The 24,192-nt window shown below is 40.7% G+C and overlaps 2 protein-coding genes across 2 annotated transcripts; both read left to right on the forward strand.

Annotated features, from left to right (window-relative positions):
• The first annotated feature begins 396 nt into the window (after positions 1-396).
• On the forward strand, positions 397-13,938 carry washc5 (WASH complex subunit 5). The gene is made up of 29 exons (XM_063880193.1): positions 397-462; positions 1,079-1,356; positions 1,791-1,936; positions 2,153-2,237; positions 2,431-2,531; positions 3,119-3,311; positions 3,397-3,549; positions 3,750-3,863; positions 4,239-4,410; positions 4,703-4,830; positions 5,188-5,317; positions 5,682-5,794; positions 6,243-6,409; positions 6,724-6,799; positions 6,908-7,018; positions 7,475-7,615; positions 10,072-10,152; positions 10,292-10,393; positions 10,636-10,815; positions 10,974-11,098; positions 11,189-11,351; positions 11,435-11,537; positions 11,633-11,712; positions 11,916-12,019; positions 12,307-12,436; positions 12,612-12,708; positions 12,979-13,132; positions 13,313-13,400; positions 13,501-13,938. The coding sequence occupies exons 2-29, from the start codon at positions 1,171-1,173 to the stop codon at positions 13,555-13,557; spliced, it is 3,480 nt and encodes a 1,159-aa protein (XP_063736263.1). The 5' UTR covers positions 397-462; positions 1,079-1,170; the 3' UTR covers positions 13,558-13,938.
• Positions 13,939-14,788: 850 nt separating this feature from the next.
• nsmce2 (NSE2 (MMS21) homolog, SMC5-SMC6 complex SUMO ligase) lies at positions 14,789-22,331 on the forward strand. The gene is made up of 6 exons (XM_063880320.1): positions 14,789-15,033; positions 19,446-19,558; positions 19,867-20,020; positions 21,125-21,216; positions 21,392-21,498; positions 21,952-22,331. Exons 1-6 carry the CDS (start codon positions 14,916-14,918, stop codon positions 22,061-22,063), a joined length of 696 nt encoding a protein of 231 aa, XP_063736390.1. The 5' UTR covers positions 14,789-14,915; the 3' UTR covers positions 22,064-22,331.
• The last annotated feature ends 1,861 nt before the right edge of the window (positions 22,332-24,192 follow it).

Consider the following 24,192-nt stretch of genomic DNA (forward strand, 5'->3'; position numbering starts at 1 on the left):
ATCTCTGTCGCCATCTAGTGAAACAAATACGCCAAGCTGGAGTTTGGGATCAAGAGAAGATATACCCACTAAACTCAGCAGACTGATTTTTGTCTTTGTTTAATGGAGTGTATTATGTAATTGAAGCTTATATTAATATTACATCAGCAAGTTGTACAATTACAAATAGTTAGCGTCTAATACCAGAATAAATGCAGAATCTAAATTTAACTGTGAGCTGTGTAAATGTGCAACAATAAAAATAAAAAAGTCACAATACTTTCTTTTTACCCATAAAAACCTTCTACAAAAGACAGAAAAAAAAATAATAATGTGAAATGTACTTTCGGATGTTAAAGAGAGTGGGCCTTACTTGTGCCCGCTCCCGTCCGGTGCGCGGCGTGAAACGAATCAAATGCACCCACTGACAGTCATGTGGTTGGTCATGAGGAAGTAAACAGGGAAGGCAGGAGATCCTCAGAGGCAAGTCTTTTTCCGTATGGCTTATGTGTTTTTTAAATGAAATCACCGAGACGTTAAAAGTCAGAATACCACGATATGCTATTATCTTTTCTTGTGTTGTCGTCTGCAGCAGTATGGCAAAGTAGCTTGCAGGCTACATGCTAACGTTAGCATGAACATAACGTTAATTAATTTTCTACCAAAACTAGTATATTTCAACCAAACAACAAAGCCATTACGAGCTAAACAAGTATTTTCGAATGTGCTCAAGAAACCTGGGAATTTAAAGCCTTGAGATGTTAAAATGTTACTATCAGAGACACAACTGGAATAAGTGTAGTGTGTCATGTCAACTCCTTAATGCTTATCATACTTTATATTAACTTCCATACCTTTGCAAAGTACTCTGATAGTATTATACATGTGCCAAATAAGGGTAATACTTACGTTATAAGCTATAACCTTGGGAGAATGCCTTTTTAGCCTTTGTCAGGAGAACCAGCACCATAACCATGATGCATTCACTGTCTTTCTCAAGCACACCTCAGAATGGTGGATGAAACTCTTCTGTCTAGTTAAACAGTCTTGAAATCACTTACCAGTTATTTTCAAAGGACCTGTTGTTCTTTTTTTCCAGCTAAACTGTTTTAAACAGCCAGTTCATGCTAGAACACAGGGCGAAGACGTAGCTGTTTTGTGCATCATCCCCATCCTGTTCCTTTTGCCACGATGGTTGACTTCCTGGCGGAGAACAACCTGTGCGGCCAGGCCATCCTCAGGATAGTTTCCAGAGGAAATGCCATCATTGCCGAGCTCCTGCGTCTCTCTGACTTCATCCCGGCTGTTTTCAGGCTCAAAGACAAGAGCGACCAACAGAAGTATGGAGATATAATATGTGACTTCAGCTACTTTAAGGTATGGACTTGATCAGGGCTGGATTTCTAAGGCATCTTGGCCTCAAACAATTAGTTGTAGTCTCACCCTTGAGCCTAACTTTTCCATACAAGTGCTAAAGAGACAACCTAATTACATGTATACTTCTTAGACTTTGGAAAATTAGGCACATGATCCAAGCTGATTGTGATGAAATAAATATTGCACCCATTATTATTTTTAGTTGTAGGTAATATTTAGTTCCTGTTAAAATAATGTATTTCAATATTACCTTTGTGGGTTGTTGTAGGTTTCTCCTAGAGTTCAGAACATAGAAGATCATGCTTTGTGCACGATTTATGATTTTTATTTTTATTGAACCACTCGTTCAAATGTGCTCCCTTTTGAAGGATTTTTGTGTATCTTTTATTTAAGTATTGATTGCACTCCTTTCAAGATGTTTTTTTCTTGCCCAGGGTCCGGAGTACTACGAGGGAAAGCTGGAAGCCAAACCTGAGCTTCAAGACCTGGATGAGGAGTTTCGAGAGAACAACATTGAGATTCTGTCCAGATTCTATCTGGCTTTTGAGAGTGTCCACAAATACATAGTGGATCTTAACAGGTGAGAAAAGAACTAACTATTCAGGGTTTGTTTGTTTTTTAGTTCATATTGAGTTAAGTAAAAGTTCAGTATACACAACATGTTTTTGTCCTATTTAAATACACAACAAAGTCCCAACCTTGATTTGCAGTCCCTCCCCTTTTTTTCTATTTTTAAACCACTAAAAATGTTGACGATATAACAATTTTTTGTTGTTTTATTTTCTCCTCTCTTCAGATATTTGGATGACCTACATGAGGGTGTTTATATTCAGCAGACCCTGGAGACTGTGCTTCTAAATGAGGATGGGAAACAGCTTTTAGTAAGTAACACACATGCAAATTAGATCATTTTGTAACGTTACAGGAACAAGGTTACCATACATCTTAAAAATATCTGTTTGTGAAGAGTCAGAATGAATTTGCTGTGTCACTTATTTTCTGATTGATGTGCCTTCATTATGAATTAGATGGAAGTTCACTAAGTTTATTGTGTATTTTTTCTTTTCCTTCCAGTGTGAGGCTCTCTACCTTTATGGAGTCATGTTGCTGGTCATTGACCAAAAGATTGAAGGGGAGCTCAGAGAGAGGATGCTTGTTTCCTACTATAGATACAGGTGCGCTTGTGACTCAAACCCACACACACAGACACACACATATTCACAACATTGGCTCGCTGACTCACTGCATCAATGTACTCAACCACTTGTTAGCCAGTGAGCTCGCTCACAGCTGAAGTTGAGTCACTTTACCTAACTTATACAAGCATTAACTTGAAATTGTATACAAAGTGCACATTAAAGCTGGTGTACCTGATCTCTTTTTATCTCTCTCTTTCTGCACCTGATGCTTCAACTTTTTATGTAAGAGTGTATAATAGGCTTGAAATGTGATATAATTATGATGCACTTCGTTTTTGTTACTTTCAACGCTAATAAGTTTATTAGAAAATATTAGTTCTAACATGAATATAATACCAACATAAAGATCTCATCTCGTCAATAGAATTAACCTCAATGTCAGAAGATACACAGAGAATAATTCTTCACTGAACTAAATTGGACATTTTAAGGCATTGCAGCAACATTAATATAACTAATTGATGTGTTAGGAGTGATCATCAGAAAATAAATGAGCTTTTGTCCTCAGTTACCTCAGATTTGAAATAGTCTATATCTATTTTATTATTTCACATTTTCTTCAGTGCCGCCCGTTCCTCAGGCGACTCTAACCTGGATGACATCTGTAAGCTCCTGCGTAGCACAGGCTTCTCCAGTCAGCCTGGAGCCAAACGTCCTGCCAACTACCCCGAGAGCTACTTCCAAAGAGTTCCCATCAGCACCACTTTCATCAGCATGGTCATTGGCAGGCTGCGCTCAGACGACATATACAACCAAGTGAGAAACATTTGCTGGAACTTCCATTTTGAACATTTGATTAATTTAAATGTCAAACGTTCACATTTCACTTCTTGTCCACCAGGTGTCTGCCTACCCTCTACCAGAGCATCGTAGCACAGCACTGGCTAACCAGGCAGCCATGCTGTATGTGTGCCTGTACTTCAGCCCCTCCATACTGCAAACCCAGCAGGCGAAGATGAGGGAGATAGTGGACAAGTACTTCCCTGACAACTGGGTGAGACAATTGTTGTTAGGTAGGATTGTTCACTGGAAGTCCTGCAAGCTCAATATGCACCAATAATCATGCCAGTAGAATAAAGCTGAATGTAAACAACTTAAGGACATGTTATAACATACATGTGCATTTCCATTTAGCTTTGCCTCATTTTTTTGTTGTGAATGTTGTACTGAAGTGTTTATGTCATCTACCTGCAGGTTATCAGTATTTACATGGGAATCACGGTGAATCTGGTGGAGGCCTGGGAACCATACAAAGCTGCCAAGACTGCTCTCAACTACACTCTTGAGACTGCTAACATTAAAGAGCAGGTATTAACATTTTATTGGTTGGCTTCAATGTCACAGACTTCAGCATTGCCAATTTACTGTCCTTCAGTGAGTATACAGGGAGTGATAGCAGCCGACTACAGAATTTGCAAGTCAGTGCAGCATTTAAATTGAAACACAAGGGTATTCATCAAATCAGTGACTTTGGAAAGACATTTTTAAACTTGTCTTGAAAAGTTTAGTAAATTATGGTGACGTACAGGTACTAACAACATTTTTTACTGTTCAGAGTGTCATCTGCAGACTTAACCATGCTTCCTAAAGGCCACCTTTAGAAGTGAATTAATTACATATCATCCATCATAAAAGATACTTTTATACTTTTAACCATATCTCGTACCCTCACTTTGTGTTTAGGCCACTCGGTATGCAGCTAGCATGGAGAGCTTAAAGCCTCAGGTGCAGCAGCTGCTGAAGGAGGGTTTCCTCAGGGAGGAGATCATCCTGGACAACATTCCCAAACTACTCAACTGCCTGAGGGACTGCAACGTCGCCATCCGCTGGCTGATGCTGCACTCCGCCGAGTCAGGTGGGAATATTAGGCAGATTTCTTCACTTAGGACCACAATTTAGCATGCAGAAGATTATATAAGTCTGTTGTGATGTTTTAATTAAACTCTTTAAACTTTAAAAGTCAAGGAATGGTGAGGAATGTTTACTTTTTCTTATTTATGCAGCCTGAATTTCACTTTTGTGAGCTTTCATTTTTGTATAACATTTGCTCCAGACTTCCAAATGAGTTATTCTACCTCCAAAATATGCACATTTATATTGTTTTGAATTCACTGTTAATTGAATTGATTAACGTTATTTTATTCCAGCCTATGATTTGAACAATAAGCGAATGCGTCAGATCAAAGAACAAGTACTCAACGACTCCAAGTACAAACCCAAGATCCTGTTCCAGCTGCTGCTAGACACTGCTCAGTATGAGTTCACGCTCAAAGAGGTAAGTCTCTTCAACACTAGATTCCATGAATAAAAACATGGAAATACAAGGAATTAAGATCAAATTGTCAGTACTATTAAAGATTTTAAACAAAGGAGCAGGGACTCTGGCCTTGTGTTTCTGCTGTCAAAAACACTGAGCTCCTCTCATGAAAGTGTGATATGCCTGAATAATTCAACGTGATCCAGCCAACTGTGTTTCTCGTAAGGGGCGTCCGCTCCGTCTCCTATTAGCATACACAGCATATGGCTAGCCAGTCCATCATTAGGAGAGGACGCAAACCTAATGTTCTCATTACACATCTCATCCGACTAATCCTTCCACCATGACACGGCGTCTGTGCTGTCCCTCTTCCAGATGTTCAAGCAGATGCTGTTGGAGAAGCAGATCAAATGGGAGAGCTTTAAGAAGGAGGGATCGGAGAGAATGACTGAGCTGGCCGAAGTCTTCTCTGGCATCAAACCTCTTACCAGGGTGGAGAAGAACGGTGAGTTACACTGTTTGTATGGATGAAAGGATTACACACATGGCAAGGAAGTGTGGCTGACTAAGGGAACCTCAGTCGTGCAGAGCTTCACGCTTACAATGTCATGGATTATTTCAATGTGGGACACATAATGAGTTTAAGTTGGCAGCAGAGAATAATGTTGAGGCAAGGAAACATGGTGGGAAAAAAATGCATCAAGGACAAGCAGAGAGAGGCGGATTAAATAACATCAGTCATACTTATTTCTGTAGCTGCGGCTCTAGCTCTAGCAGAGAGACCCATTTTTCTGAACCACCTCTTGTGAAAAATACTTCAATAACATTCTTTCTCTGATTGTACCAAACCCATTTTTTACTCCTCACAGAGAATTTACAGGCCTGGTTCAGAGAAATCTCTAAGCAGATCGAGTCTTTGAACTATGAGGACTCCACAGCTGCTGGGAGGAAGACAGTTCAGCTCATACAGGCTCTCGTTGAGGTGAGAGAAAGATAAAGACATTGTTTTTATCCTGGCTTTACATTTATACATGAACCTGATACCACTATTTGAATCATTTTGTACTATTTCACAGCTCAGAGTTCCTTTGATTGCCTCTTCCTTATGAATATAGCTAATAGGTGAATGAAAGCAGAACAAAATGACAAATTGAACTGCTATGAACTGCATACATAAATAGAGGCACATCAGAATACATAATAGAAATGTCTTGTTGGCTCAGTGGATTTTGATGCTCTCATTTTTCTCCTGTCTGCTTTGCCGCAGACTGTTTACACAATAAGCTAGTCAATGGGTACAGTCTTCTGAGCCAGCACCAAATTATCCTCAGAAATTGAATGCCAATAAAGGATAATGTCTTTCAAACATTGAGAAAATGAAACAACCGGATGCAGATTTGTGAGTGTGCTGTTGTTGGTTTTGTCTTCAGGTCCAGGAGTTCCACCAGCTGGAGTCTAACCTTCAGGTGTGTCAGTTCCTGGCTGACACCAGGAAGTTTCTGCACCAAATGATCCGCACCATCAACATCAAAGAAGAGGTCCTCATTACGATGCAGATAGTTGGAGATCTGTCCTACGCATGGCAGATAATTGACAGGTACTTGAAACATAAAATCTTTACAAAAAGACTGGTAATGAAGAAAAAGGTAGGGCAAACATGAAGGAAAAGAGAAGGAATCCTTGTGAGTTGCTAAAGCCATATTAGCCACTTATTTTCTGTAATATTTTGTATAATCTCTGTAATGTACATTATATGGTGTCTTTCTCATTGTCAAAAGAGATAAAGACACTCTGCTTACATTTGTGTTTAACCGTAAAGGCGACCACTGTGCTGCGGTTGTTTTGAGTTCCTTTAGTTTTTTGTCTGTACAGCACAATTGATTTTTCTCTGTCTTGTGCTTTATTCTGCAGCTTCACATCAATAATGCAGGAGAGCATCCGAGTCAGCCCGTCCATGGTCACCAAACTGAGAGCTACATTTCTGAAGGTAAGGACCTGAAAAAATAATAACAATGAATATATTTGTCTCACAACTTTGCCTTAAAGACATGCTACCCGTGGAGTTTAGAGAGATGTTTTTTGTTTGTGTGGCCAGCTGGCGTCTGCATTGGACCTTCCTCTGCTGCGAATCAACCAGGCCAACAGCGCCGACCTGCTGAGTGTTTCACAGTTCTACTCTGGAGAGCTGGTGGCTTACGTCAGAAAGGTCAGGAAATGTGAAGTCATGAATTCACGTTTTCACTAAAAAACACTTTTTCTGCACTCTTTAACATTTTGTTTGGAACTCACAGATTAACATGGTTTCACCACTTTGACAAATGGCCATTGCATGCTCTAAATAATTTTTCTGAAGTTGCAGTAACACCTGCAGTCACGATTAATTTCTCTACAACCATCTGTTTGGCAAATTTACCCCCAAAAAAACACTTTCTATTGGATGTGTACCTTATTACCTTCTGGTTTCATCAGCCACATGCCATGTTACTTAATGCCAGAAGATTGGCTCCTAATAGCTGTACACAAGATTTTTCATCTAGCGCCATCTGCTTTTGAAGACTAATCTCCACTCTTCTGTGTTAACAAAACAAACCTCAAAGGCATAAAGTATTAAATCCATGTCAGTGCTTACTCAGTTTATGTTTTTTTTTGTTCTTGTTACCAGGTGCTGCAGATCATCCCAGAAAGCATGTTCACCTCTCTGGCCAAGATCATCAAGCTTCAGATCCACGACATCATGGAGGTGCCCACGCGGCTCGATAAGGACAAGCTGAAGGACTACTCCCAACTCAGTGCTCGCTATGAAGTAAAATGTTCAATATCCTTAGATCAGGGGTTCTCAAAGTTTTGATAGCTGAGGGCCAATTTAGGAACCCAACATTGAACTGAGAGCCGCCAAAGGAAAAGAAATTGAAAAACGGAGAAAAAAAATCCCATTTATAATCATTTTAATGAAGAGGTTGCATCTCTACAGGTTACATTTATTGATCCACATCCAGTAATGTGCAATAAACACATTTTAATTAATAAATGAGGCTAAACCTGGCAAAACTTGTGAAAACCTTGAGAAACATTGTAATGCACACAAAATCCCTGGGGTTCTCTGCCTTCAATAGATACATTTGGGATATAACAGTCCTGTGTGCAGTCCATTTCAAATGTATTTAGAACAAACAGTCTCAAGTGTGCCTTGCTTCTTGTTTTATCAGCATGGGCCTTATTCAGGAGCAATTCCAGCTACCAAAGCACCACAGGAAAACCTGTACACAGACAGAGAGAAAGACAGAGAGACACACACACACACGGTTGGCCACGATTCCTCTGATGTCCGGCTCCATCTCCGTCGTTGCGATACGAAGTACAGCATGTAGATGGCCATCTGTCAGCCTGGATCTCAGCTTGGATTTGTTGATGGCCATGGTGGAGAAGGTCTTCTCACAAATGTATGTGCTTCCGAATAAAGAGACCATTCTGGGCCCCGGCCTGGCTGGGGCACCTGCATCGTATGCCGGCGACCCGTGTTCGATTCCCGACCTGTGGTCCTTTCTGGATCCCACCCCGAATCTCTCTCCCACTTTCCTGTCACTCTCCACTGTCCTCTCTGATTAAAGGCGAAAAAAAAAGCCCCCAAATATATATATATATATAATTTTTTTAAAAAAGAGACAATTCTGATAGCATGCTGGCGAAGTGCAGGGTATGTGGATGGGGAAAGTCCTTTCTAGAACTCGATGAGATTCTTGTCGCGATATGCTGCTCTGGCCTCAGAGCTCTCCTGCAGGTCGATGAGCTCAAACTGCATTTCTGCAGGCTATGCCTTCTTGTGGTCCCTGAAGTCAGAGAAGCGGTGGTCGAATTCCTCTGAGTTTTTTTAATGAGATTATAGGTCTTTTCTGAACGCAGGTGATGTAAAACGTTGCGCCCAAATGTGTCTGTGTCATCTACGAGCGACTTGCAGCCGGGAAAATGAGTGAGATCTCCTTGCTTGAGCTGTCCCTGCAGCAGTTCAAGTTTTCGCTGGAAAGCTTTGACGTTATCAAATAGTGTGGAAATGAGCTTCCCACGGCCCTGCAGCTTCAGATTAAGATCGCTGAGACAAGTATTCAGATCACCAAGGAACGCTAGGTCACAGAGCCATTCAATGTCACTTAACTCTGTCACATCTGGTCCTTTTGACTCCATGAACTCCATGAACATCCTGATGTCGCGCTCCCAGGCAGAGAAAAACACACTCCATGGGGGTAGAGCGCCAAAATGGGCGAGGCACAGGTGAAACCGACCTTGTGAGCATCCATGATGAAAAAATAGTGAAAAATACTGCGACACCGGATGGTGAAACGAAAATTGCAGGAAAGAAATCTAGTTCTGAAGTTGCTGAGTAAAAAAGGGTTTTATAGGGGTGGATGCTACCCACTGATTGGGCGGAGAGTACAGTCAATCTTCTCAGGTGCCGAGGCGGAGCCTCGAGAGGGTAAACCAATAGCCGAAGCCTGTTAGAGGGCGTTGCACATACGAAATATAACTTATCGTCCCAGTGGTGGAAAAAAAAAACGGTCAATGTTTTTTTACAGTTCTATAACTCATTGTGGGCCAATGGCGGCCCGCGGGCCGCACTTTGAGAACCCCTGCCGTAGATAATAGATACAAAGAAAGACCCGGTGGTGTTCGGTTTCGATGTCTAGTCATCATCTACTGTATGTGAGTCAGAGGCAATCATACTAGCAAACTCTTAAAACAAACGCTTCAACTTGTACAATATTGAATCAGTATTTTCGTCAGTTCAAACGATCTTAAGTTGGCGGGATGTTGAAGTCGTGCGACCCTGCTGTACTCGTCTGTAGTTCGTTTATAGCATAACGTTAGCATTTTGCTTCTGGCGATTAGATTTATGATTCGAAAATTATAAAAGTAGGGTAGACGTGGAGATTATCCGGCTGAACAAAACGTGCATTTATCAAACAGGTTCGTTTTCCACAGATCTTATTTTTTACAATGTTCCAAAATCCTATGGAGGAATCGCATTGCTTTTTTTGTCGAGGGAACCCATGCACAGCTTACTTCATGGTCGGCCTACAAAAATACGTCATCCCTGCGCCACTGTATGTGCCAAGTGACTTGAGATTAAACTCAACTACAGGCACATTTCTATTTATGCAGTTAAAGGAACAATAATCAGCAGCTAAATACTCGTAGACTATCCTCGTACTTTGACATTGTATTGATTTGAGTGCCTAATCATGTTTTGTCTCCATGTGATTAAAGGTGGCTAAACTCACCCATGACATCTCCATTTTCACTGAGGGGATCCTGATGATGAAGACAACTCTAGTTGGGATCATAAAGGTAGACGATGTGATAAAGTTGTATGTACTTTTTGAGCTTTCAGTATGAATTGCCTATGCAGGGATGTCTACATCAGCCACAATCTAAGATTACAATACTGTGATAGGTTTCACTTTACTAACACACTGTTGCGCTTAAGGTGGACCCTAAGCAGCTTCTGGAGGATGGCATCAGAAAAGAGCTGGTGAAGAGGGTAGCGTATGCTCTGCACAAAGGATTGATCTTCAACCCCAAGGCTAAGGTAAGACATCATATTTGCATTGTGTTGTTCAATGATTGTATCTATGTTTTTGATATTGACAGTGCATGATCAAATTTGTGACGTATCTGGTAAGTTTCACGTAAAATCATTGAAGTAGTAATAAAACTGCAGAAGATTCCCCAGGAGAAAAACAATTTGCAAATACAGGTTTCATTAGACATTGTCAGTGTCCTTTTGCCCTGTGAGAATCAAGGATAACTTAAAAGACTTTATTTTCTCAGCCCAGTGAGCTGATGCCCAAGTTGAAGGAGATGGCGGCCACCATGGATGGGTTCTACAGGTCGTTTGAGTACATCCAGGACTACGTCAGCATTTACGGCCTTAAAATCTGGCAGGAAGAAGTGTCCCGCATCATCAACTACAATGTGGAACAGGAATGCAACAGCTTCCTCAGAGCCAAGGTGAGACTCATCACAGTAGCACGCTTTTTACGGTTTCTGATCATGTCCCTGACTAATGCACCGACATCGCTTCACTCCTTTGTGAGAAATGAGAAATGCTGGGGTTGTTTTTCTGTCTATCAGTCAGATTGATCGGTCTTTTACGTTCCTCCAATCAGATCCAGGACTGGCAGAGTGTGCACCAGTCCACCCACATCCCCATCCCAAAGTTTCCCTCTGTGGACGAGTCTGCCACCTTCATCGGCCGTCTGTGCAGAGAGATCCTCCGCATCACTGATCCCAAGTATGCCTCCTCAAACATTAGTGACACTGCTTTGGTTATATCTGTAGATGCTGAATCTTGCAGCCTGATAAACTTTGGTCCTTCCTACAGGGTAACGTGCTACATTGACCAGATGAACACCTGGTATGACCTGAAGAGCCACCACGAGGTCACCAACAACCGGCTGTTCTCTGAGATCCAAAACACACTGGGTACATTCGGCCTGAATGGACTGGACCGACTGCTCTGCTTCATGATTGTCAAGGAACTTCAGGTAATTAGCCTACAAAAAAAGGTCTCGGGCTGTGCGACTCTAATGCACAAAGGGATGCATAACTGAATATATTTCCACATCAGAACTTCCTGACGTTGATTCAGAGGACCATCCTGAAGGACAAAGCTGTGGTAGATGTCTTTAAAGCTATCCTGTATGCTGTCAACCCAGTCCAGGGTATTGTGGGTAGGTATTCATTTAGGAAATCCTACTAACTGCCATGATTTCTATATTCCTTGAGAAGTATATCACTTTGTGTTTTTTTTTTTTTTGTGCTACAGGTAATGCTAGCAAAGTGTACGCTAATGCTGTGGCCAAAACCCAAAAGATCTGGGGTGCATACTTGGAGGCCATCATGAAGGTACTGGTTGTACAATGTTATAATAGACAATAATTATCACAAATTAATGATCACAAAATGTGCCTTCTTTCATGATGAAACCTGAGCTCAACTTGCTCTTAAATCCATCTTTCACCCCCCCATCCTGTATTTTCATGCCAATACAACTGCCATTAAAGCTATGATGCTGTTAAAATAATGTGAAATAAATGTGTTTCTTGTAGGTTGGTCAGATGCAGATTCTCCGGCAGCAGATCGCTAATGAGCTGAACTTCTCCTGCAAGTTTGACTCCAAACACCTGGCTGCTGCCCTGGAAAACCTCAACAAGTCAGTCAAATCATACAGCACCCACTCTCTAATGTCTCTATTATTGTTTTATTATATAATTATTATCATTAGTGCTGAAGGGAAAGTATTGCTTTGTTCCCAGACCATAAAGAGGGTTATTGCTCTAGGGTCAATTTTGGGAATTTCAACTCACAATAAATGTATGTAAAAGTGTATTAATACCATTTAAGTAGTTGTTGATAAATGATTAGTTGTTTAACTTATTTAAGAATCATACTCCTTTATTAATCTACCATACATTAACCTTTATTGTTCCTATTTTCCAGGTCTCTGCTGGCAGACATTGAAGCTCACTACCAGGATCCAACCCTGCCGTACCCTAAAGAGGACAACACTCTTCTGTATGACATCGCTGCTCACCTAGAGGCCGCCGGCATTCACAACCCACTCAACAAGGTCTGAAGATTATTACCGTTTCTTTTCTCACAATGTGATAAATAATCAATTTCACAAATAATAACTGATTTTCAGAACCCCCCACAAACTGAAGCACATTTCTCCCCCGCGCCATCTTCTGTGGTTATGAATTGCAGGACACTGACAGTCTTTCCTCTGTTTGTGTTTCTTTCAGATCTACATCACCACAAAGCGCTTACCTTACTTTCCTATCATCAACTTCCTGTTTGTTATCGCTCAGCTGCCTAAACTGCAGTACAACAAAAACCAAGGCAAGTTTTTTTTACAGTTACTTTAAACAGCATTTACAGCTTTTAATGTACTGGGGTTGATAATTATTCAGTTGTATAATTGTGAGTGCAACACCATTCAAGGTGTCGTATTACAGCTATTATTATTCTTTTATAGTTTAAATGAAGTTATTAAATAGGTGTGCTACTTACTTACTGCACAAATCATTATTCTAGGAAATGTAGGAAGTCACTACCCGTAAGTTTAAAGTCACACCATCTTTTTATAATAGTGAAAACTGATTTTTCCAGGAATGACCTGCAGGAAAGCCGCAGATCCCGTGGACTGGGTTCCGCTGGTGCTTGGCATGCTCACTCTGCTCAAGCAGTTTCACTCCAGATACACACAGCAGTTTTTGGCTCTTATTGGTCAATTCATCCGCTCTATCATGGAGCAGTGCACAAGGTAATAAGAAAACCCAGACTTAACTACTTTAGAATTAAAGGTAGATATTTTGACTCCTCTTTTTGTGCAGTTCTAGGTTACATTATGTTTTATTCAGCTTGTTCTGAATACTATTTTGAAATGTCTCCTCTAATGGCCTTAATGAACTCACATTTGAGTGTCCATTTGCCCCTATAACAGTCAGAAGATCCCTGACATGCCTTCTGATGTGGTGGGAGCTCTGATGTTCCTTGAAGACTATGTGAAGTACACAAAACTGTCACGCAAGGTAAGACAACCTTGACCCTTGTAATGCTGCTAGTAATGTTTTCAAATGTGTTAAATTACATTACATTTACATTTCTCTCTTTTTGTTCTATGTCATTTAGGTGGCAGAAGCCCATGTGCCCAGTTTCATTTTTGATGAGTTCAGAACAATACTGTGAGGATCCAGATGAAGCATTTCATTGGAACAATCTGCTTTTGTTGCCATAGACCTTTTTGCCTGATGACATTTGGACTTGACATATTAGGTAAAAACAGAAGTGTGTTACTAATAACATTAACAATCGCTTTGTTCCATTCAGTGTTCCAGTAAGCCATGCTTATTCTTAATTATTTTTTGTTATTTACACTTTTGCTATTATCTCCACTAAAAACCTGATGACTATTTTACTTACATCTGACATTTAAGTGACCAGTAACGTCTTAATGCACTAATAATTGAATGTACATACATAAACATTTAAATAGGCTATTGCCAACTATGTGTTTTCACATTGTGCCATTTAAAAAAGAAATTCTGTAATAAATATGATTGTTGTAAATATTGTGTTTTTCTTTTCAGTTGATAATCTCATCTTTTCGTCAAGGGTTTTATTTTCAAAAACAACCCCGGGAGTCTGACCTTAGCTTAGCCGTAATGACTGTTTTCCCCGAGTGATTGATGTGTATTTCTGTAATGTATTTCACCTTTTGTTATCTTTTTTTTATAGCATAAGTAGAACAAATGGACACTGATAAATACAGTGCTACTTTTCATTCATACAGTAGTTAGTAATGGGCAAATTAAGCTTTTGTGAAGCACTGATCCACTTGAGCCAATTGTTTTGAAAATGGGTTCATTACTCGAAGCTTCAGTTACAGTGACCTCTCCTTGCCTTGAAAACTATTTGATGCGCACACACACTAAGACTGAATATCATGTTCTATTTACAAATAAAGATTGATGTTTTTGTTATTGAGGAGAGAGTGCTGGGAAAATATGGCATAATTGGGTGTGCTTGTGTAATTATGTGTGATGGGGAACACTCACAGATTTTTATTGACGTATATTATTAATTCAAACGAATTTGGATTAAGCTGGTTTCTTTTCTTCTTTTGCTAACAACTCACAAGGAACAGATGATGCTGACTCGATAATGATATAGCTCAGGAAAAAAATAAGAGACCCATCCAAATGTTTCTTTAATCTCAATCTCTACATGTATGGCAGCCGTTCAAGTGTATGTTGAATTCCAACACAGAGAAATGTTGTCAGTAGTTTATAGAAAACAATACATAATAAATATCTCTTGATTTGTTCCGGAGCTGTATATTAGTATTTTCCGTTAGTTATAATGGTGCTTTTGGAAAAGGCAGTTTTTAGTATCTATCCAGTAGTGGGCGTAATGCAACGTTTCGATGCAAACCGCATCTAAAACCAGAGAAGAAGAAGAATTGTTCAGGGGTTTGAAGCCCTTGTCGAATCTTCTGCTGCAGTTAGCAAGCTAGGCTAACGTAGCTAAACTTCGTGTTGTTGAAAATGTCTGGTCTCACTACCGTACACGGAGCATTGTCGAGTCTGGAGTCCTGTCGGGAAGCGTTCGTAATGGGAATGGACATAATGACAGATGTGGCTATTGACCTGGCGGAATCTCAAGGTAAAACATAGTTATGCTGTCAGTATCGCTTTGCTGTTCCTTTTTCAATTGCTCTACAGTCTATGTATTGTATACTAGAGTCTTGCCCACGATTTATTGCTGTGATGGAGCTATTGAATTAGCATTTGTATTTCCAGTAGTGGAAGGTAACCAAGGATGTTTTTCTCAAGTATAATAGTTACGTACAATTTGGAGAAGAGTTACTTCTACTAACGTTAAGTTATTTAATATTCCATTGTGTACTACTCCACAACATTCAAGCGGGAGATACTTTACTTTTCACTTCACTATTTCTGTTGCAGACAAAGCAACTTGAGTTTATTTTTAACAAACACATTTCCTAATACGTTTCTAAGATATTCATTCATTTAGATCAGGGGTGTCCAAACTTTTTTCACCGAGGGCCACAAACAGAAAAATATACGGAGAGCTGGGTCACTTATAGAGGTGAATATTGCCTCAAAAGTTAAGTTATAAGTTAGCAAAACAAATCAAATGTAGGTGAATAACGCGCAATATTTGGAAATGGTTTCAGGAAAAACTGCCTACATCCCATCTGTCTTTAGGGTTTCATTTATTTTGTGGCAGCTCATTCCTTAAAACAGAAGCCTCAGATGCTGATAATAAGAATAAATATGAAGGTTACAAAAGCTGGTTATAGAAATAAGTTATTGGGGTTTTAATATCAACTAAGAGAAAATGTTTGACATTTTAAATGACTAAATGTATTTGAAAAATGGGCTCATTAATATATTTGAGAAGTACAATATAAGACGAGCAAAAGTTTGATTTGTGGGCCATTTTGCATTATACTTAATTTGGACACCACTGAATTTTAGATGAAGCTACTCCACCATATTAAAAAGTAGATAAAATGGGGTCCACGTTGAACAGGTTAATACAACTTAGATGTTATTGCATCAGTGATCTCAGGGTACTTCTCACTAGGGATGTGCGATTCGATACTGCGGGATCGATACTTCGATACTCACAAGCTACTCATTTGGTATCGATTCCTTAAAAAAATATCGATAATAAAGTTATACAAATACATAACGTGGGTGGATGCATCAAACGTTTTCACTACTTTTGTTTAATTAAATGTTTGTGCCAAAACAGCCCTTGTTTTGTTCTTTGTTCCAATAAAGAATCGTTTTTATATATATTATTTTATTAAGTCCGAGCTGGTCCAAACATTAAACTTCTAGCTTGTATCTAGGATTTCTTACTCTGCGTGACCATGAACTAACTTATATCTTAGTACAGTACTGACACCGAATGACAGAGATTGGTACTATACGAATCACCACAGCCCTGTGTCTCATGACTGTGGATCCGTGAAATCAGCAGCCACCGGCTGCGAATAGTCCTACACTTCCGCAAACATGTGAGAGAATGGCAGAAAGGAAACGTAAACGTGGTGTGGTGCTACTTTTCATCTGTAGATAAAACTACAGCAAGATGCACTATTTGTGACAAGAATGTGCCACACAGCAGCAACACAAGTAACCTCTTCAAACATTTAAAAACAACACACCCCGAAAGTTATAAGGAGGCTGAACAAAAGCAAGAAGATGCCCATACATCCAGGTCTCCTGCACCACCCTCTGTGCGACAAAAGACGTTGCAGCAGGGTTTTCAATGAGGCAAAGCATATCCAGGTACAGTCAGGTAGCGCCGTTATTAGCTATTACCTCTGCCTAGGAAGTGGCGGAGATTATTTTTGCCATGTCTGTCTGTCTACCCTAAATTCTTAAACATCATCATCACATTCTCATTTAAAATGTTGTTGTTACATGAGGGAGAATAAAAATATTAAATTCAATTCATCCATCCATCCATCCATCTTCTCCCGCTTTTCCGTCAGGGTCGCGGAGGTAACAGCTCCAGCAGAGAGCCCCATACTTTCATTTCCCTGGCCACATCAACCAGCTCTGACTGGGGGATTCCAAGACGCTCCCAGGCCAGCGAAGAGATATAATCCCTCCACCTGGTCCTAGGTCTACCCCTCGGTCTCTTCCAAGCTGGACATGCCTGGAACACCTCCCTACGGAGGCGCCCAGGTGGCATCCTCACTAGGTGCCCGAAGGAGGCCGAAAGGAGGCCTTCCGGGATATGTTATCCCTGGGTACTTCTGACGCAGTTGCAAGGTATCGACGGGCCCGAAGGACAGCAGCCTCAGCCGTGGCCGAGGCAAAGCAGCGGGTGTGGGAGAAGTTCGGAGAAGCCATGGAGAAGGACTTTCGGTCGGCACCAAAGTTGTTCTGGAAAACCGTTCGACACCTCAGGAGGGGGAAGCAGGGAACCATCCAAGCTGTGTACAGTAAGGATGGGACGCTGCTGACCTCAACTGATAGTGTGTTAGGGAGGGCGGAGCTGGAGTATGAAGGGGGATCAATTCCAATCTCACGGGGGTAAGTCACTGAGGTAGTTAAACAGCTCCACAGTGGCAAAGCCCCGGGGGTTGATGAGATCCGCCCAGAAATACTGAAGGCTCTGGGTGTTGAGGGATTGTCATGGTTGACACGTCTCATCAACATTGCATGGAAGTCGGAAACAGTACCGAAGGAGTGGCAGACCGGTGTGGTGCTTACTCTTTTTAAAAAGGGGATCAGAGGGTGTGTGCCAATTACAGAGGCATCACATTACTCAGCCTCCCCGGGAAAGTTTACTCTAAGGTGCTGGAAAGGAGGGTCCGGCCGATTGTCGAACCTCAGATTGAAGAGGAACAATGCGGATTTACGTCCTGGTCGTGAAACGACGGACCAGCTTTTCACTCTCGCAAGGATCCTGGAGGGGGCCTGGGAGTACGCTCATCTGGTCTACATGTGCTTTATGGATTTGGAGAAGGCGTATGACCGGGTTCCCAGGGAGATACCGTGGGAGGTGCTGCGGGACTGTGGGGTGAGGGGGTCTTTACTCAGGGCCATCCAATCTCTCAAAGCGAGAGCTATGTCCGGGTCCTCGGTAGCACGTAGGACCGATTTCCGGTGAGGGTTGGCCTCCGCCAGGGCTGCGCTTTGTCACCAATCCTGTTGGTGATATTCATGGACAGGATTTCGAGGCGTAGTCGTGGGTGAAGGGGTCTGCAGTTCGGTGGGCTAAGGATTGCACCACTGCTTTTTGCAGATGATGTGGTCCTAATGGCTTCATCGGAGGATCAGCACCTCCAAATCTGAGGCCATGGTTCTCAGCAGGGAACCGATGGACTGTCCACTCCAGGTAGGGAATGAACCCCTTACCCCAAGTGAAGGAGTTCAAGTATCTCGGGGTCTTGTTCTCGAGTGAGGGAACAATGGAAAGTGAGATGAGCCGGAGAATCGGAGCAGCAGGAGTGGTACTGCAGTCGCTTTGCCGCACCGTTGTGACGAAAAGAGAGCTGAGCCAGAATGCAAAGCTCTCTGTCTACCGTGCCATCTTCGTTCCTACCCTCACCTATGGTCATGAAGGATGGGTCATGACCGAAAGAACGAGATCGCGGATACAAGCGGCCGAAATGGGATTTCTCCGCAGGGTGGCTGGCATCTCCCTTAGGGATAAGGTGAGAAGTTCAGTCATCCGGGAGGGACTCGGAGTAGAACCGCTGCTCCTTCGCGTTGAAAGCAGCCAGTTGAGGTGGTTCGGGCACCTAGTAAATTCAATTCAATACAACTTTATTAATCCACAACGGCAAATTGATTTTGGGCGTACGTAAAAACAGACAATTACAAGCAAAATAGCTATTTGGGACTATGTCAAGCTGATAATGCAATTGCATTTAAAAAATAATAAAAGACCTAAATATAGCTATATTGTGACTATTAGAATTCAGCCTCCATTTCGTAATGGTAAATGTGGAGGACACAGTGCGTGCAAAGTTCTGGTTGTGCTGCAGCTTGATTTCCTAATAATAATGAATTGGAGATTATGAAAAAGGTTCCCAATAAATGAATAAACAGATTTTTTCCACTTTATTGTTCAGATATGATACATTAATTGAAACAAAACACTGTATAAACTGAGGATGCACTGCAGCATCCAATCAGTAACGGATACACAGTAAGGGGGCGGGGCGAGTGGCTGAGGATTTCACCGGAGGATGGTCTGGTGGTTCCTCGGTTATTGCTCCTCGGTACTCCGGCACAAATAAATGCCATGGGACGCTCCTTAAGATGGCGCACACAAATCAACTTCCGGTGAGACCGAGGAGCTGCGAGATTAAAAACAAGAGAAGTGAGAAGTACCCATAGTCAAATATAATATTTGCACGAGGCATACTGTGCACTTACTGCTTATCTTTTGATAATGTAAACACACGTTTGTATGCAAGACTAATATGGGCAACCCAGTACATGAATAGTGATTATTGTTACTTTAATCAACTAAATCATCTGAAAACGTTGTCATTCATTTTGTGTGCTGCTTTGCTACAGGTGAAGAGATGAACCCTGGCATCAAAGAGATGGAAGCCATGATTCTGGAGTGTGCCAAACTGGACAGGGAGATTGCATGCTTTGTTGATGTAGTGCAAGAAGTCACAAGAGAGGTGAGAGCAATCTGGCCTGGTCTAATCACAGAGGTGGAAAGCATCCTTAGCCGTTTATACTAAATGATGAAGTCATCCTCAAGATGCATTACTGGGATAAGGGCTTAGATGTAAGGAAAGTGCATAAAGATGATTAGTTTTTTGGAAGGTCACTCATGCTAGCTTTTGCTATGCTGTGCACTCCAAGATTTCTTTCTTGTGGCAAGTCCTATTATCAAGGTGATAGGTGTTTCCTGAATGTCAGAGAAAAACAATTGTAAAGGTCAAGGGAAAAGACTAACCTACTGTACCTTTTTATTTTTCTGTAGGTTACCTCACAGCAGCCAGAGGCCATGTTCAACCTGTCTGCCACAGTGAAGGAGTGCTTCACCGAGAGATTAGCCCTGCTCTCCGACGCTGAGCTGCAGAATCACCAGAAAGTCGTGGCCTTCAGGGACAGCATCCAGAACTCACTCAACCAAGGTAAGACCTGGAAATAAAGGAAAAATAATCTGAATTTATCTTCTCAATGCATATAATCAGGAATTATAAAATACTTTGATGATAGCTGTAAGGACGGATTCTCAGCCAAGGACAGACAGGAATCTTGGGATGTGTCCTTATTTCATAATTAGCCTAATTTTAAACACACAACTCCATTTGTTTACTGCTGAATAATTCTGGTTGCCTGTCCCCCAGTATTTTCTGCTTGTTAATTGTCCTAATTGTACCCCTCATTAAAGACATGGCCACACTTAGACCCAGCCATATTGTTAGGATTTCTATAGACACCATGAGGGAAGTTGTTGCTTCACCAATGTAGATCTCCCAGTCTGATCTATTCCAAAAGTTGTATTGTGGATGGAAACATATTTTAGGGTGTGAAAAGAAGGTTATATGAGATAATATCATTTGCAGTCAACATATTCTTTTGCATTCTGTGAAGCTTTAATCCATCAATCATCATAATTGGTCATTCAGTGTTTGATAAATCACTAGGAAGGAATAGGAATACATTAATAAAGCTTACATTCTCTCCTAAAGACTGAAATTAGAATTCGTACCTTATTGGCTGGACCATTGCATCACTGCGTGAAAGAGTTTAAGATGCATCATGTTTTTTAATACCCTAGGCAGAGAATAGCCCTTGAATATTGGATAGTTGTAACTTCACTGAGACAACAGCAGTAGATATTTTGATCTTTGCGTGGGCTGAAAAAGGGGAGAATGTTTTGTGTTTGATGCCTGTGTACTTAATGTGAGTAGCTGGGATGTATGTGTGTTCATGCATGTAACATAATCTGTCGGTCTAATGTCTTAAGGCCATGTGTGCTACTTTAATGTATGTAGCTGGGCTAATATGAAAGTAAGATTCTATGCAAGATGGTAAAGAGGTGTGGCAAATATTAACTCCATGTGGACAGTGGTATATTTTTTAAGCTAAGTTTTATTGGTTTTGGCATTAAAATAACATGCAACATTAGCTCTGAACGTATCACTACCTATGTGGGACATGGTGTCATTGATCCAGTTCACAATTTATCTAGAAAATGTGGAAACAAGACTGGTTGTATCATATTTTTTCAGGCAGCCAAGAGACAGCAGATAACACGGAGGTGCTGGATGAAGACATTGCTGTTACACAGAGCCAAGTGAACTTCACCTGCCCACTCACACAGGTATACTTTTCCAGCCTGCTAAAATCTTATTTTTACTCATTTAAAATGTATAATTACAACTCCTTACAATAACACAATTATTTCAGTATCTTCAGCCATAGAAAACCACATTGATATGAAGTGACTAAACTTGTGTTTATTTGTGTATGTATCACACTGTGAATGTGTTTTCAAGGTGGAAATGGTGAACCCGATGAAGAACAAGAAGTGTAACCACTACTATGATGAAGTGGCCATACTGGCAATGATCAAAGCAAGAAGCAGCCAGAAAAAGAAGTGCCGGTAAGACACTCTCCCTTAGAGGACTGTTAGAAAGTTGAGTCAGGTTCTAAACATCTCTGGGTGCTGGTGAGGGAGCAGCAATCTGCCGTAACTCATCATTTCTTTATGATACTGCTTTGATGTCAGAAATACATTAAATGTAGCGGCTCGTAAAGAAACACTGATGACTTCCCAGTGCCGGTCTATGTTGTTTTCTTAGACACCTGCTTATTGTCTGGAGTCCCCATCACAATCACACTGCATCCACAATTATAGCAACAATGCACAAGAGACCTTCCCATATTGAGTTTAAGTTTAGAACTGATGAAATGCTGCTGTACTTGGTCCCATTTGTTGTCCCTGAAGTGTCTGTCAGTATCGACACAGATATTTGTTATCCTGTGCTTTGTGTTCATTTGCATATTCTATTTGTGTGTTTGGATGTTCTTTGAATAATATTTTTCCGTTTTATAGTTGTCCTGTGGTGGGCTGTGGGAATACAGATGTGAAACAGTCAGATCTGATTCTTGATCAGATCCTGAGGAGGAAGATCCAGAGCAAGAAGACAAACAGCAACCGGACTTAGTACTTTTCTTAGGATTTTATTTGGCATTCATCATTATGCCTGTGCCACAGTAATTATTTGTTTAAAAGGAGTATTTTGTTGGAAGTATTTTGGATTGGGTTCTGACAATATTTGTGGATAATGTACATTTAGATTTTATACTTGTCATCAAAGTAGTTGTATTAGAGTTTAAGAAGTGAGGACTTGTTTGTATTTCAGCTGAAGCATTGTTTTTGTACTCCAATCCTTAAATGTTAATAAAGCAGAAGACCTTTTCATACACATTTAATACTGAACTTGCTTTTACAATTGGGAGTGTTAGCTTTACCTGATGCAGTAAGTCGACAGAACCACAAGAGAGCAGTATCTACATGAGGACACATGATTATTGTTGGAAAGACACACTTATTTGGGCTTTATAAATGATCAGCTTCAGGTATGCTGAAAGGTTATTAGTAGACTAGTATCCACTAACTATACATCCAGGCATGGTTCATTTTAGCTTGAGGTTAGTGAGCCTATGTAAATTGAATTCAAATTCTGAACGAACATTTGATTCATGTTCAAATGTGACTTGTGATCACTACTTTTAACTGTTTCTTTTTCTTAATCAAAAATAACTGAAATAGGATACCGGATCTACTTGATGCATTTCCTCCCAAAACATTTTGGGGAATTCACCATAAACAAACCATTCTACGATATTTGTGAGAATGCACTTTGCACTTTTGAGATTAAATCCCTCCCGTTCCTGCATGCTCATCCTGTGAAGGGTCTTTGTTCCAAAGTAAAACAAACAAAGGCTGTGTTGAGATGGAACTAGGTGAAGCTAATCTTTTAATAACCTTACATCAGGCATTTTAAAAAGTCTTTTAATTGCACTTCCCCTCCGAAGTGTGCGTCACGCAGCACTAGAAGCATTTCGCCAATGAAGATATTAACTGGCAACAAATGATCTACAATGTTGACTCATTCATTTCCACACTCTACTTGATTTCGCATTGGCATTCTGAAAAGCTAATCTTGTTTACTGCACAACATGTGAAGTCACAGGTAATTTAACAACAAGGGTTCAATTTGTGGGAAGTGCACGCAAACACGCATCAGAGTTGCATTCAGCGCATCACAGACTGAGCCATTAAGCTGTTTCTTTGGAGGGAGGCAGAGCTGTAAATATCCTCAGAAATTCAATCTCAATATTGTACAGACATTCCATGCTGAGGAGAAGAAAAGCCCCCAATCGATTCCCCATAGATGTTTGCTTTCTGCTGTATGTTTGATCAGGAATTCACATTCATCTGCTCAAAAAAGAAGGTGTAATGGCTACCCGAGACACTGTAAGCCTCCATATCTGGCATGTCCAAGGAAGATTTTACCTTCTGGCAGGGAGAGAACATAGCCTCACTTTTTGGCACATGAGTCCTGGATAGAACAGCAGGGTCTCAACAGAAGCTGGTACTCCAAAAATTCTTGTTTGATTCATGCGCTTTTCTCGCACTGCCTTTTTGTGGCTAAATCCAAATAGTATGACACCCATCAAAAAAATAAGTATGCTTCATTGTGTTGTTGACACACTGCCAAAATGACCTGCCCCATTTAAAGGGAATAAAACCAGCTCCCTAAGACTGCAGTTAAATGCACCTTATACCAGATCTTTAAAGAAAGTACTGTTAACAGCTTTATGTAAGTCTTGTATGATTAGGACTCCCATGTTACTATTCATGAGGTGCGAACTTGGATTGTCAAAAATGAACTGAATGATGGCTGACTTTCGGTTAGCCGCCTTTGTCGCAGGGTCCTGCTATTGTGCACGCTTGCTCGCTGTCACACTGTCATGACTTCCTGGGACACTTGAATAGAATAGTTCAGGTTATTAATAACACATGTGCCTTTTATATTAGGCCTACTAGTCAAAATGTCTGCTGTTAAAGTTTGATTTAGTCAGAGTGCATTTCAGAGATAATTAACACTTCCTTGCTGACATCCGGTTCAGATATGGAAAAAAACGATAATTTTAAAGTCAGTTTGAATATTATTGTATAACGTTATTGTTTAAAATGACATAACCTCAAATGTCGTGGAATAATGTTATTAAATTAATATGTATAGGCTACCTCAGTTTAGCAGCACATTTAATTAGATCAAATAAA

Source organism: Eleginops maclovinus, chromosome 3 (genome assembly GCF_036324505.1).
Source record: "Eleginops maclovinus isolate JMC-PN-2008 ecotype Puerto Natales chromosome 3, JC_Emac_rtc_rv5, whole genome shotgun sequence".
NCBI classification, from domain to species: domain Eukaryota; kingdom Metazoa; phylum Chordata; class Actinopteri; order Perciformes; family Eleginopidae; genus Eleginops; species Eleginops maclovinus.